Source organism: Ruditapes philippinarum, unplaced genomic scaffold (genome assembly GCF_026571515.1).
Source record: "Ruditapes philippinarum isolate M1 unplaced genomic scaffold, ASM2657151v2 ctg611_1_1_1_1, whole genome shotgun sequence".
Taxonomy (NCBI): Eukaryota; Metazoa; Mollusca; class Bivalvia; order Venerida; family Veneridae; genus Ruditapes; species Ruditapes philippinarum.
In genome coordinates, this window is record NW_026863843.1 from 312098 (window position 1) to 327190 (window position 15093).

The 15093-nt window shown below is 33.5% G+C and overlaps 1 protein-coding gene across 1 annotated transcript in view; it reads right to left on the reverse strand.

The window, feature by feature from the left end:
• Positions 1 to 15093, reverse strand: part of LOC132723483 (uncharacterized) — a 37823-nt gene that overhangs the window by 20180 nt on the left and 2550 nt on the right. The window contains exon 2 of the mRNA XM_060708211.1: positions 12317 to 14927. Within this exon, the coding sequence (XP_060564194.1) occupies positions 12317 to 14893 (2577 nt within the window). The 5' untranslated portion in view covers positions 14894 to 14927. The remainder of the gene's footprint in view (positions 1 to 12316; positions 14928 to 15093) is intronic.

Here is a 15093-nt window from a genome sequence, read left to right on the forward strand (position 1 = left end):
TTTAGTGGCTGTCTGAATGTATGAGATGGTATTAGGTTCAACCGAAACAATACCTTGTTCCATTGACCTCAGAGTTCCCTTGCCACTACCAGTGTTTCACAATGATGTGAAGTCAGTAATTGGTCATATGCCCTAATTGGTCATCATTGTGTTTGTAACTGATGCTGATGAAAGGTCAACAACTTAAAAGGAGTACAACATAAAACATAACTTGATATTCTGTAGTATTGTTTTCAGGCAAACACTTTTATAAGGTACATGACATAAATAAATTACATGAAATACTGTTTAATACGGCTAAACACAATCACTTAAATAAAGACATTCAACTGATGGTAGATGCTGATAGATATCAGTCTAATGTGCCAGCATACCCTGCAGGTATATATTGTCATGCAAATCTGAACCATCTTAAAATAATACAGTCAATTAACCGTCCTCCTTGAGATACTAACCTATCCAATTTGATGCATATAGTTTTTTTGCAAATGGAATTCTACACTACATTGTATTAAATTTCCTTTGATTAAATCATTAGACTTACTAAATATAGACGTATGAGCAATGAACAGGTAATTTACATACACACATTAAAACATGTTTTCAATGAATCTACCTGTATACAGTCAAACCCTGAGCTCTTAGACCATCTCTGAATAAAGACCACCCTGAAAATAACGGCCACTCTTCAACAATCCTATATTGATTAAAAAGAACAAAGTAACCTTCAAATAAAGCCCACTTGTGTATAAAGGCCATGCTTGGGTTCTCCCTTGTTAACAGTTATGACTGTACATGTAAAAACAACACACTTGTTATGATACCAGACAAGGTGATCTACAGAACAATTATTACAACATTACATATAAAGGTAGGCTTTTATACGACAGGTTAAATCATGAACAACCAAACCACAATCTGTACCACCAAATCATCAGGTTGAACCAGTCCCACCTATCTATAATTCAGGCACTTTTAATTAAATTAAATGGCAAATTGAAAAGAATCACATACATGAACCTTCTTAACAAAAGTAAAGGTAAAGGACAATAAAACTAATAAAATGCTGACTGTTGATCTGGAGCTGTCAAAGTATAGGACTATAATAATGTATAAAAACACACATGGAATCATCCATACTGAATAAGTATCAAAATGACCTTTACTTTATAGGTTTTTGGAAACTGTACAGAAACTTGCAAAGTGCTGCTGAGTCATGGTTACATATGCACACTATGTCTTTGATACAAAAAAACAAAAAAAAAACCTCCCAACAACTGAAAAGATATAAACTTAAAACAATACATTACATTATTATCATGTCAGTTATTAACATGCTTTGCAATATCATTTTAATATATCATTATTCTACGTGAATATGCATGTTTTTATAAATAAACAAAATAATAAGTCACCAATAGATCCATCATTTTCTCTCAATTTAAATGAATAAAAAGAACAACTATAAAAACTATAGACCTAATAAAACTTTGATTTTGAATGTGAAAAGATGAAACTGGTGTTATTATGTGCCTTAATCATCTTATACCTTCTAGGTTCTAGTATAAACACAAGATCAATCAGATTTTTACCAACTATTTCACCCTTAGCACTCTAAATATCATAAATGGATTTGCCTATCTTTATATCTAGACAAAACCATTTATCATTTTTAGGGGAAATTTTAAAACATGTTTTGACTGAATAGCAAAGAGTGCAGATTTATTATTAGATGGTATGGCATAAATGGCATGGTTGATCTTGATCTACACTGGTCACATGGATATTAAGTTGCCACCAACAGGCTATAGTTACATTAAAAAGAACAAAGGCCAGACTTACATGCATATGAACTTAACTTATTTCATACATGAAAGCATTTTATATGTTTTTATTACAAGCTTTATTGCAGCTATTACTTTATATCTTTAAAAGCTTTATTTACTTTTACACTGTTGTCATTTCAGACATAATCTGACAAATGGAGCTATCTGAAATAGCTTAATAACCTCTAAATAAGCAGAACATATTTTTTAAATTATTTTTGGAAATAAAACTATATGTCTCAAGTGCTTCTTTAGGTTATAGAGATTACTTTCCAGTCATGCAAATATTTGACATACATTTTTTAGCAGTATGTTATCTATACTCTTGTTTTATATCCCAATAGTAATATTAATGATTATTCTTGCATAAAAACTGTGCAAGCAGGTATACATGTCATTTACTGAGAAGAAAACATACATAAATTGATAAAATAACACGAGAAGACACTGTTACTGCACTTCTTTAATAGGCGTGCCATGTAAAAATAGCTTACAGCAATGACGGCCATGGGGTTTTTATTATCAAATGATATTCCACTTGCATGTAAAAAGCTTGATTTATAAAAAAAGCTTGATTTATAAGAAAAGAAAGTAACAAGACAAAGATTACAAAATCACATCTTGTAAAACTTTTTTGGCAAGACTGGTAGGCCTGGGCCCTCTTCAGATGTTAATACACAAAAAAAATTGCATCAACCCTTTATTTAAATTTACTGTGTCTTCACAATGCCAGATATTTGGAATGCCAGATATTTGAACCAAATATAACAAAACCAACAGACAATGTTGTATATATATTTAAAAATACCCTTCATCTTTTAAATACTTTAACTAACAATTTGTCTCATTGCTAATATTAACAAAGTCTTTACTTCAAATTCCTTTATTGAAAAATATTCAACTAATCCATTTCTATTTGTCCAAGTATTTAAATTAAGTGTTTATTTTCCCAATATACCAAACAATTTTACTGAAATGTTAACAATGGATAAATTGTATAGTAATCATTTAAGCTTACTACTGGGTGAAATAACTACTGTATACAACTAAAAGCATAACACCCCATGTCTTATTGTAACATATCATGTCTTGACGAAAACATACCTTTCTTGATGATGATACATCCTATTTTGATGATGAAATGATGATAATTCATCAAATTTGAATGACCTTATCTTGATTATTACAAACCATGTCTTGATGATGATGGAAACATATCCTATCATGAATATAATACACCGTATCTAGTTTACAACAAACCCTGTCCTGATAGCAACACATCATGTCCTGATGACAACACACCATATCTTGTTAACAACAAGTCCTGTCCTGATGACAAAACAACATATCTTGTTCACAACAAACCCTGTCCTGATGACAACACCCTGTCCTGATGACAACACAACCATGTCCTGATTACAACACACCCTGTCCTGATGACAACACCCTGTCCTGATGACAACACACCATATCTTGTTAACAACAAGTCATGTCCTGATGACAAAACAACATATCTTGTTCACAACAAACCATGTCCTGATAGCAACACACCATGTCTTGATGACAACACACCATGTCCTGGTGACAACACACCATGTCCTGATGACAACACAACATTTCTTGTTCACAAAAAAACTGATGACAACACAACCATGTCCTGATGACAACACACCATGTCCTGATGACAACACCCTGTCCTGATGACAACACACCATATCTTGTTACTAACAAGTCCTGTCCTGATGACAAAACAACATATCTTGTTCACAACAAACCATGTCCTGATAGCAACACACTATGTCCTGATGACAACACACCATGTCCTGATGACAGCGCACTATGTCCTGATGACAACACAACATTTCTTGTTAACAAAAAACCTGATGACAACAGAACCATGTCCTGATTACAACACACCATGTCCTGATGACAACACACCATATCTTGTTAACAACAAGTCCTGTCATGATGACCAAACAACATATCTTGTTCACAACAAACCATGTCCTGGTAGCAACACACCATGTCCTGATGACAACACACCATGTCCTGATGATAACACACCATGTCCTGATGACAACACCCTGTCCTGATGACAACACACCATATCTTGTTACTAACAAGTCCTGTCCTGATGACCAAACAACATATCTTGTTCACAACAAACCATGTCCTGATGACAACACACCTTGTCCTGATGACAACATACATTGTCCTGATGACAACACACCATGTCCTGATGACAATGCACTATGTCCTGATGACAACACAACATTTCTTGTTAACAACAAACCTGATGGCAACACAACCATGTCCTGACGACAACACACTGTCTCTTGTTAACATCAAGTCCTGTCCTGATTGCAACACACCATGTCCTGATGACAACACAACATTTCTTGTTCACAACAAACCCAGTCCTGATGACAACACACCATGTCCAGATAACAACACACCATGTCCTGATGACAACACAACATTTCTTGTTCACAACAAACCCTGTCCTGATGACAACACACCATTTCTTGTTCACAACACACCATGTCCTGATAACAACACACCATGTCCTGATGACAACACAACATATGTTGTTTACAATAAATCCTGTCCTGATGACAACACAACATTTCTTGTTCACAACAGACCCTGTCCTGATGGTAACAGACCATGTCCTGATGACAACACACCATATATTGTTTACAACAAACCCTGTCTTGATGACAACACACCTTGTCCTGATGGTAACACACCATGTATTGATGACAACACAATCATTACCTCTTAGTTTGAACTTCAGTGCTTCTAATCAGGCGCTAACTCAAGTTTGCTTTAATGCAAGAAGCTTTTCTAGCTTTACTGAAACTTTAAACCCAATTAATGCAAAATGTGAAATGACTGATCACTTTTGAAATGTATACATACAAGCTTGTAGACTGCTCAGATAAAAAAACAAACAAATTTCTTACTTTAATTTGTCATCCAATATTATGAACTCATTGTATAAGAAAATAAGAAATAAGTTATTTATCAATTAATCAAGAATTAATAGACTGCATTAATCTTTCTGTTGATGTGAAGGAGATATGGAAAGTAAACATATAGTAATACAGGATTGTACAAACTGTGTTGGGGGGAATTATCCCCTGATACTCAGAGATTAAATAATTAGTGCAGGAGTTTAAATTGACTTCTTTAAACAGCTGTGGTAACATATGGTTTACATTCATCATAATGTGGCTGCAACAACTGTTGATTCAACACATCCTTCACTATTACCATCACATGAGCATGTTGAGCATGAAACTTATTATATCTGCAGATATCAATCTCATCATATCTCAAAGAGCCAGGACAACTCTATATGGTAGTTAAAAGCTGGTAGTGAAAACTGTATTTTTATATGTGACTTTGAGGTGTACATGTTAAGCTGTTAATCTAACAGATTGTATGTTTTTACTTTATTGTCGTCATGTCTATTGTGTCATGGTACCAGGAAACAGATACATGAGTAATCTGAATCAGCTTTAAGTCCTGCCTTTGGACCAGTTTGGGTAATACAGGATTCTGTCAATAGCTCATAGTTATAATTGCCTTCTTCTCTGAATGATCTGGAGCACAATATTAAAATGAACGACTTGGAGGACATATTAAATGAAGTTATCATACAGATTGAGAATCACGGAAAATACAAACTAGGCCAAGCATTTACACCATATTTAGAAGTCTCCTTATTTAACTGGAAAAGGAAGGCACATTCCTTTATCAGTTTTTATCAGTTTCAGTATAACATCAAATAGATATAAAAATAAAGATATCTCTTCATACCTGTAAATTAATACTGATAGCCTTCAGATATGTTACATATAAAATTACAATGAAGATGCCTGCATGTATTGCATCAAGTTAATGATACAATTTAAACATTTGATAGAAATCATCTATTTCCACTATGAAGCAGCAGTTAGTGTCATCATTGTAATTAGTAACACAGAAGGCAACCTGCCCCTCCTTTGATTTCAGACCAACACTAGGCTAGCTCAATCTTGCAGGCACTAAAACAGTAATCACAGACTAAAATGATGTATACATTAACAAAATAATTAAGTGAAATTTCCATAAAAATATTAATTTAAGCAGATACGCTGTTAAAATAACAAAATGCAAGTAAATGTTTACATTTCAACCTCCTGCATGTTTTTAGGCTGTAGGCTAATACTCTTTTGGTGCATTTCCAGGCCATTTCCAGGCTATTTCCAGCCTATTTCCAGCCTTCTTTATGCTGGACAGGTTATTTTAAGTGCTGTGCCATCTTTAACCATAGTTCTGCATTCATCATATAACACTAAGAAATTAACCAACATTGAACAGTTTAATGAGCAAGTATCTTCTCTACAGATACTTCTGTCTCTTGAATAATTACATTTTTCTATTCTCTATTTGAACAGTAGATCTACAGAATATATATTGAAAAAAAAGAAAAAAAAGAGAAACAACAAGTTTGACTTATATGGATCATGTTGTGTATTGATAATCAATGTATGGCTCTTACACAGCTATGAAACAAATTTGGTGATCATCCAACCAATGATTCATAAGAAAATAAATGTTTCAAAGATTTTTCTGTATCTGGTTTTGATTACCCTGAAAAAAGGAGTCATTACTATTTTACTAACATATATTACACAGGCATAATTCATTTTTTTTTACATATTTCATTTATCTTTATTTAGGTGAATATACAGCATTTAGTCCTTCATTCTCAGTTGCCTTTTAAATTTTAGAAGGCATTCCACAGTTGCTACTTAAAAACAATTTAGCTCAATATTGAAATATCTTATGATAAGAAGTGGTCTAATACTAATCATAAATTACAAATACTTCAAATATTTGTCAACGGAAACAAGAGACAACTTATTTACTTGTATAGTGTTAAAGTTTGTTTAAACTGAGACCTGTAAATGTCAAAATTTACTGATACATCTAAACCCATGCCTCTTCCATATATATATATCAACACAATTCTGACACATATCTAGTATCTCCGTATTCTATACATGCAAATTAAGTTATCTTAAAATTCTATAAACTTCCATCTAGCAATGGGTTGGAAGTGAATTAATGATGTCTAGTTCTTTTTAAAGTGATTGCCAAATTAAACTGCTAGATCAAACATTCTATTATAGCTGATTTAAATATCTTCTCTATAAAGGAAGAAAACCTGAATTCTTGTTTTTTTTGTTCTAATATACAATGTATATCAGGAAGGTTCTTATAACCAAGAGACAGGCCATCAGAGTCTGGGAATGTGGCTTACATACATGTAATGTATCTACATGTAGCAGTTAGACATTGACAACCATCATGTTCAGCAGAACAAAATGATTTTAGCATTTTTGTAGAAGATTATTTCATGATGATGATTCCTGTAAAGTTTCATCAAAGTTCAGGCCAAAGGGTCAAGTAGGAAATGTCATTTGAATTGAAATGTTAAAGACCTACACCAGATGACAGATACCTGAAACAGGTAATCCCAACAGCTCGCCTTTAAGCATGCTGTGCTAAGATGAGCTAAAAGTACATAAATTGAAATGGTATTTATCATTATTTTCAATGGTTAAGTATTGGATTGGCACAATCTAATGTTTAACTTTCAGGACATTCTTGTATACAAATATTTCAGTTTAATATGGAATATTTCAGGTGTATTACACTCTATAGGCTATACTTTCATTGATTCTGATGCTACAGTTAATTGTATAATTGTGTAGTAATTACCTCTCTAAAGTAGTATCTATACAATTGAAAGCATATAAATTCTCATAATGACAATTAAATACAAGAGCATTTGACAAGCCCATATACCATAGGTTGTAAAATATAAGCTGGTAAAAAGGCTCCAATCATAACATGTACATTGTATATGTTTAAGCTTCACAATGCATGTTCATAACTCACCTCCCGTAGATAATTGCGTTTCAAACCTCAATTTGTTTCAAAACGACTGCAAGGGGCCCTGACATGACCCCTTTGGTATCCTGGGTATTTGTGCATGCACACAGCATGCCTTTGATTGGTTAGATGTTTTACCTACTTAAACCTCCACATAACTTGAAATCTTCGGTTTGCCCCAATATAATACACATGCAGCACCAGATAAACTAAATATTTTCACTATCTTAAATATTTTACAATAATCACAATGTTATCAACCTCTAGATCTGCATTATCAACTATTACAGTCTTATCAAATGGGTGTAAACTTATTTTCAAAAAAAGATATGACCCAAAATTTACTGAAAAGAAAGAAAACTAGAGCACCTACTTGACATGATAGATTGGGTATATCACACATGTATTATGTACATGTAGCATAACCATATTTAATTAATTATAATAGTTTACACGAGTTTTGCAAATTGCAAATAGTGGATGCAAAAAAAAAGTATTACAGATCATTTAAAGTCAAACTCGATCACTGCTGTACCAGCTATGTTCCATACAAAATAAAGCATAAATCATTGTGCTGTTAACAATCATATCATCCTATTATAAATAATACTAACTAGATGCAGCAAGAGTAGAGAACTAAGAGGGGCTCAGACCTAGCCATTTCAACAGAGCCCAGAAAACTACCACAGGTACCCTACAGGTTATTATTATATGACTTCAATCAAAATGGGTTCATAACTTAGCGACATATAGTCAACACAAAAATAAAATTTCTTTTTAATGATGAAAGAGAAAAATTAAACCAAACTTAAAATTTGCATGCTGTTACACATCAAAACATCAAAGGCTGGTTTCAGTAAAGACATAAGCTGTATTTTATGTAGTACAGGGAAATGAACATGTTCATTACACATGGAGTAATAAAACGTCAAAACTTGAAATAAAACTTACATTAAGACATAAAAGTTTAAAGGGCTGTGAAACAACTCTAAGATTTGTTACAACTAGTTGCTGGAACAGATGTTTTTATTGAACATGTATATTTTGATAGATAGATGCATTATAGTGCTTTTATGAGTTTTTGACAATGAGAGTGTAATAATCCTTAATTAGTCTTTAATGTCACTCTGTAATGATGTACATGTAGTGATTTACCTATACATGCTTCACATTTATATTGAAGAGAATAACAATAGGTGCAGTTTAATTAACCCTTACCCTGTTCCTGAAGGGAAAATTTCAAAATAAGTACTGACCAAATAACAATCAGTGCAGACCATGATTGTGCTGGCTGATGTTGGTTTGCATCATTCACATGGGTATATTTAGCTGGACCACTAGACTAAGGATTAATGTTATACTGGTTGAGGACCACCAAAACCGGACAACCACCAAACCCGGACGGCCCCGAAAATGCTTAATTTAGTATTTTCTTTCTTCAGTGGTTGTCAGTCACTTTTTTAATCAACAATAAGTGCATGTTTATTTTAAAATTATGTAAATAAATTTATTTCAACCTCCGTAAATGGTGATATTTTAATGTCTATTTCAAGAATGTTGACGTTGAAATTTGGGGGTCAAGAAAGCAATGCCTGACCTCATATACCAGCTACATGTATAATCATTTGCAGAGTGAATAATATATTATCCAAAACTTCAGCATTTGTTGCTGACATATTGTATATCATGTTAAAAATCAAAAATCAAAACACCCAAGCTTTTTTCTGAATTAAATCATGTCATTTACATATCTGTCCGGACACATGGTACTTTAGTGTAGACAATTTAGGTAATTTTGATACCCTCCTTGCTGAGCCTCAGATATAAGTGTCAATAAAATCAGAAATAAACAAACTAGTTTGTTAGTTAGGAGAAGAACCTAGCTGAACTGTGAACTGTGTCAATTTTTTTGGTCTCTAGGTTAAAAAATTATGAAATCTGTACGGAAAAATGTTCCAAAAGTGTCCGGTTGATGGTCTCCGACCAGTATACATGTATAAGATCAGGTTTAACATGACATGGGGTATTCTCTTTCATAGAACATAGAAACTTTGTTCGGGGGGGGGGGGGGGGGTGCAAACCAGGCATTAAACATGTAAGTTTAGGCTAATGTTTCAAATATAAGATACAATGTACAATTACATAGACAATTAGTATCTACCATTATTTCAAGATTATCTGGATATCATATAATTGGCAAGTGTATTGAAGGATGTTTGTACACAGGAGGTAGTAACTAAAGATATAACCTTAAATACTGTAAATAAATGAGGATATCCCTGCTCAACTTTCACCTGTCTATAAGATACCATACACATCACTATCAGTTAGCCGTGTGTCAAACTTATACCACCTTCCTGTCAGCAGATTATATTATCATAATATCTAGTATACCCTAATGGTCAACTATCACTTTAAATGTAATTTCTTTATCACTGCCCTGTATCATTCAGTAATTCACATGATATACATACTAAAATATGTGTAATCATGCAAATTACACTAACTGCATCAGGCATTATAATCTAGGAAAGGCTATGTTCCAATAGCTGAGCTTACAGTTCTCTGAAACTAACTTAAATATTTTCTGAAAAGCCATACTATGTCATACACTGTACATGTATAAAATTACTATGTAAGGGCCTGACTCTTGAATACAAGTTGTTAAAAAAAATGCTTAACAACTGAAGTGAAATCCTATCCCTAACAAAAAAATCTAAAGTATTTAAAAGAAAGATAATATTTTCACGATATAAAGGGATTTTTTTTATAGAAGTTTCAAATAAACCGCAAACAGACAAAGCAGTTCTCCCAGTCAAGTATTTTTTGCATATTGCCTAATGTTATCATCCTGCCATGCATCAGTGAATTTTCATGAATACTATGGCAGCTAAAATCAAGTTCAACAAAAGTTAATTTGACCAAATGCCTTAACTACATTTTAGATGACATAACAGAATATCCTAACTTATAGTAATAGACCATTTATATCACCCTTCATAGTTTTATATAATTGAGCCGCGTCACGACAAAACCAACATAGTGGGTTTGCTACCAGCATGGATCCAGACAAGCCTGAGCATTTGCGCAGTCTGATCAGGGTCCATGCTGTTCGCTGTCAGTTTCTCCACTTGTAATAGAGTTGGTAAGCGAACAGCATGGATCCTGATGAGACTGCGCGGATGCGCAGGCTGGTCTGGATCCATGCTGGTCGCAAACCCACTATGTTGGTTTTGTTGTGATGCGGCTCAATTATTAAGTATATATTATTATCTACATTTGTATCATTGTATCTAGGAAGTCAATATTAATATGTATGACAAGAGTTAATTTCCTAAGCGGAATCAACAAGCAATTTCCTACATGCAACAATATATTCAATTTCTCTCCAAAACTTTGATACATATATACTATAGATCAGGAACAATTGTAACACAATCAAGTTTTCAAAACTTTTTGCTGCGTGTCACATTTGTATTTATTATAATTATACACATGAGCCAACAATGGGGTATATACCTGGCATGGCAAAAGGGGATCTGGGCACAGCACCCTCCCATTTCACACTTCCTGCCTGGTTACTACATGCATTATTTGTGTATTTATGTAAAGGACTCCGCATTTTTTTTATGTTATGCAATTTTCCTTAAATATCAAGTCTCATCAACTTAAACGAATATTTACAGCAACTTGATACATTTGTACAACAAGGAAAAAAACTTAGAGGACTCAATTCAAACTTCAATTACCAGGAAATGGAAAACTCATTTAAAGCTCTGTATAAGCATATGTATAAGAACTACATGTAATGTACTACAAAAACCCCATAGAGTAAGAAAAACCAACAATTAGTCTACTTTCGAAATTGTACCTGTGAAAATGATTGAATAATGCATTATGTAAGAAAACATAAAATTCATTATGTAGTTACACATCCTCAGGGCAATGCTGAAATGATCTTACCATCACTTCATGAAATATGTGTAAACAATAATAATTAGCAGGTACATTAAAATGTATTAATAAGACACATGACATATTGACAGACTTAATGACAGATGGTGAATATATATATCAATATGGTTTATTTACAATGTAGTTTGCCAGCTGAAGATTTTATTATTGATTTATGTATCACTATGATCTTCTAAGGACATTTATTTAAATTATCATTCACAACCAAGGTACCCAAAGTCCAATATTCAGTGGTATCGTATGCATAATGATCTTAATTTTTAAAAAAAAAAACCTTTTGAAAATGTATATTAGCACCATTTCTTTAGGGTTAAATAGACTATCTACAATACATGAGACCTTCACAGTAATGCATTTCAATTATTGTTAATATCAGAACATTGGAAATCTCTATACACATTGTACTTCAAGTTCAATGTTGTAACCACAAATTGGCTATCAACAATAAACCTGCATTATATCCTATGATAGCACAAAATAATAAAATACATTTAAATATCAAAAAGGAATATATTTCCATATTAATCTAACTAAATCTTATATTAAGAAAATATGCAATGACATACCTTTCCTTTTCTTGTCTTTTTGTATGGTGTTTTCTCAAAAGTGACTTCTGCACCATGAAATAGAAATGGGCAAGGTTTAATGATTGTTGGTATGTAGCCCTCTTGGTACTCACTCTCCTGTTTATCATCTGTTATACTTGATAAATCCAGCTTTGGCACATTTGTATCACTAACTGACTTGTCTGTTGCATTTATCTGATCTAAAGTTTTCCTTGGAGGTTTGCGTTTAGGCGGTTCTTTTCTCTTATTAGCTATCTTACTTGAATCAAACACCATTTTAGTAGCTGGTTGAGAAGTCTTTTTCTTTTGTCTGTTTAGAATGTCATCAATATTTGTTTTAGGTAACTGCGGTTCTTGTGAAGTTGGTAAAGGAGGCGCTGTATTACCCGGCTCAACATCAGAAATGTTGGAAGAACCGTTGCTAACTGGGCGTTCAGGTGCTTGTCGTTTACGCGGAATAGGTGATGGAGAAGAACCGTTTGCAAGATGAACAGAAGAGGTTTTTAACTGATTCTGCTGATCAGGTTGAGTTTTTTTCAGGCGACTTGCAAGAAAAGATGACATTCCAGTCACAGGAGCCTCAGATTTCTCTCCTGAATTTTGAATAACTGGCTTCTCTACTTCATTCGCAATACTTTCAGCTTTTATAAAATTTTGCTCTTTTACTTTAAACTTTCTTGGTTTAGGTTTATTATCTTTTGCTTCAATAATATTTGGTTTTATTTCAGTTAATCCTTCACTTTTTCTTCCTTCCTGGTAAGTTTTGACAGGAGATATTTCCATAGGAACTTCTTTTTCATTTTCATTGTTAGTTTTTGTGTCATCTATACTTTTTATCTCAATGGACACTGTTTTTGGCACATTATTTGATAAACTTTTATTTGATACATCCCCATTTCTATTTTGTCCAACATCCCTATTCTTTTTCACCATATTATTGGAATCAAATATTTGTGTCTTCCTCGGAGAAATTTTCCCAGATTGTTTACTAGAAGGTTTTATATTGGGCTCAACAGATACAGCTTCAGAAGCAACAGTCTCTGTCACTTCCTGTACATCACTTAAGGTCAAACTTTCTCTTTTCTTTTCCTGTTCCAATTCTTGCTGTTTTCGCTTGTCTGCTTCATGTTTAAGCTCAAGAGTATCTTTTGGGACTTGATGATGTTTTTTAGCAAGTACTGTAGGTTTCGACTTCTTTGGTTTTTCAGTTTTCTTAGAAACAGATTTAGAGTCAAAAACTTTTGACATGGGATGAACTGGTGTTAAAGTATGCTGAACACTGGGACTTAGTGGGCGTGTTGATGTTGTGTCAAGGTCTTTTTCAGAGTAACTGCTCCTATTTTGTGTCAGATTTGTGTCTGACTTCTTCCCCATATCTTCTGATCCTCTTCTTCTAAACATTTCTAGAGACTTTTGTAAGGATGTTGAAGTTGTGTCAACATTTTGTGCATAGTCTGTTGATGAACTATTCCTTGGAGAAGATAAATTTGTGTCTAAATTGGATGAATTTCTAGGTGAATTTGACTTGCCTTGGTCTTTTAAAAGATTTATTTTTGATGTGTCATCAAAGACATTGTCATCATTCATTTTTACAAGTGGTGAACGAGGGGTAGAAACAGGGGATGTTACTATTGGAGAATTTGTGTCAGATCCAGAAGATTTTCTTGGTGGCGAACTTTGACGCCACACACTTAATGAATCTGTAACTTTATTTGTTTTTTCAAATAAAGTCCTAAATTGAGAAACTGTGTTAGGTTTTGGTAATTCATTTTCATCATGAACACTTTCTTTTTCAACAAGTGGTTTCACTCTTCTAAAGCTATCTGAAAAGTCTTCATTTACATCACTTGATGATTTTATCTTCTCTTTCTTTGCAGGAATTGAGGATTCCTTTGATTCTATAATTACTAAATTGTCCCTGCCAATTTTTTCCAAATCTGGAGCAACTTTCCAATCATGATGTTCCATCTTTGGAATAACAGTATCAGAATTAGAATTTCTTGAGTATAATTTCTTTCTGGAAGAGTCAGATGCGTTTTTCTTTGGCAAAGGAGGCTTAACACTGCGGATAACATTGTTTTGTTTCAGTATTTGAATCTCTTTCTTTTTGGCTGAAACAGACTTATTCGAATCTGTGCTTTCCAGGTCATAACTCCTAGGCCTGCCTTTTATTTGTGGTTTATAACCTACAGGTTTACGGAAATCTACCTTAGTGTTACTTTGTGAAACGGAAGAATCATCTCTTTGCCATGGAGGAAGTTTACTGACCGATTCTTTTGAGCTACTACCAGATATACTCAAAAGATTTTCAACACTAGCAGACTTTCTTGAGAGTGTTACTTTGGTACTTTTATTCTCTAGCTGAGCAAACTTTGAGCGTAATTTGTTGACAAATCCTGAGTTAACATGGTACTCTTGTTCCGGATCATCGTCTCCTCTGTCACTACTTGCTGAACTTGGAATGGAGTACTCAGAATCTGCAGGCTCCTGACGAGCATTGTGTTGAGGCAATCCAAACTGGCGTATAAATGGATTGTTATGAACAGAAGACAGGTGTTCAACCTTGTCAGAACTCATTCTGTGATTGTCCAAGGTTGCAAAGGGACCTAAACTGAAACAAGAATTGATAAGTTAGATAATTATCACACAAAATTATTAGTCAAAAGAATCAGAAATATTTACATTTATGTATGCAGGCAGGGGTTTTTCTTAACAACGGCGGGATGCAATCCTAACCTTTCAGGAGAAAAATAGAGTGCAAAAAAAAAAAAATTTAA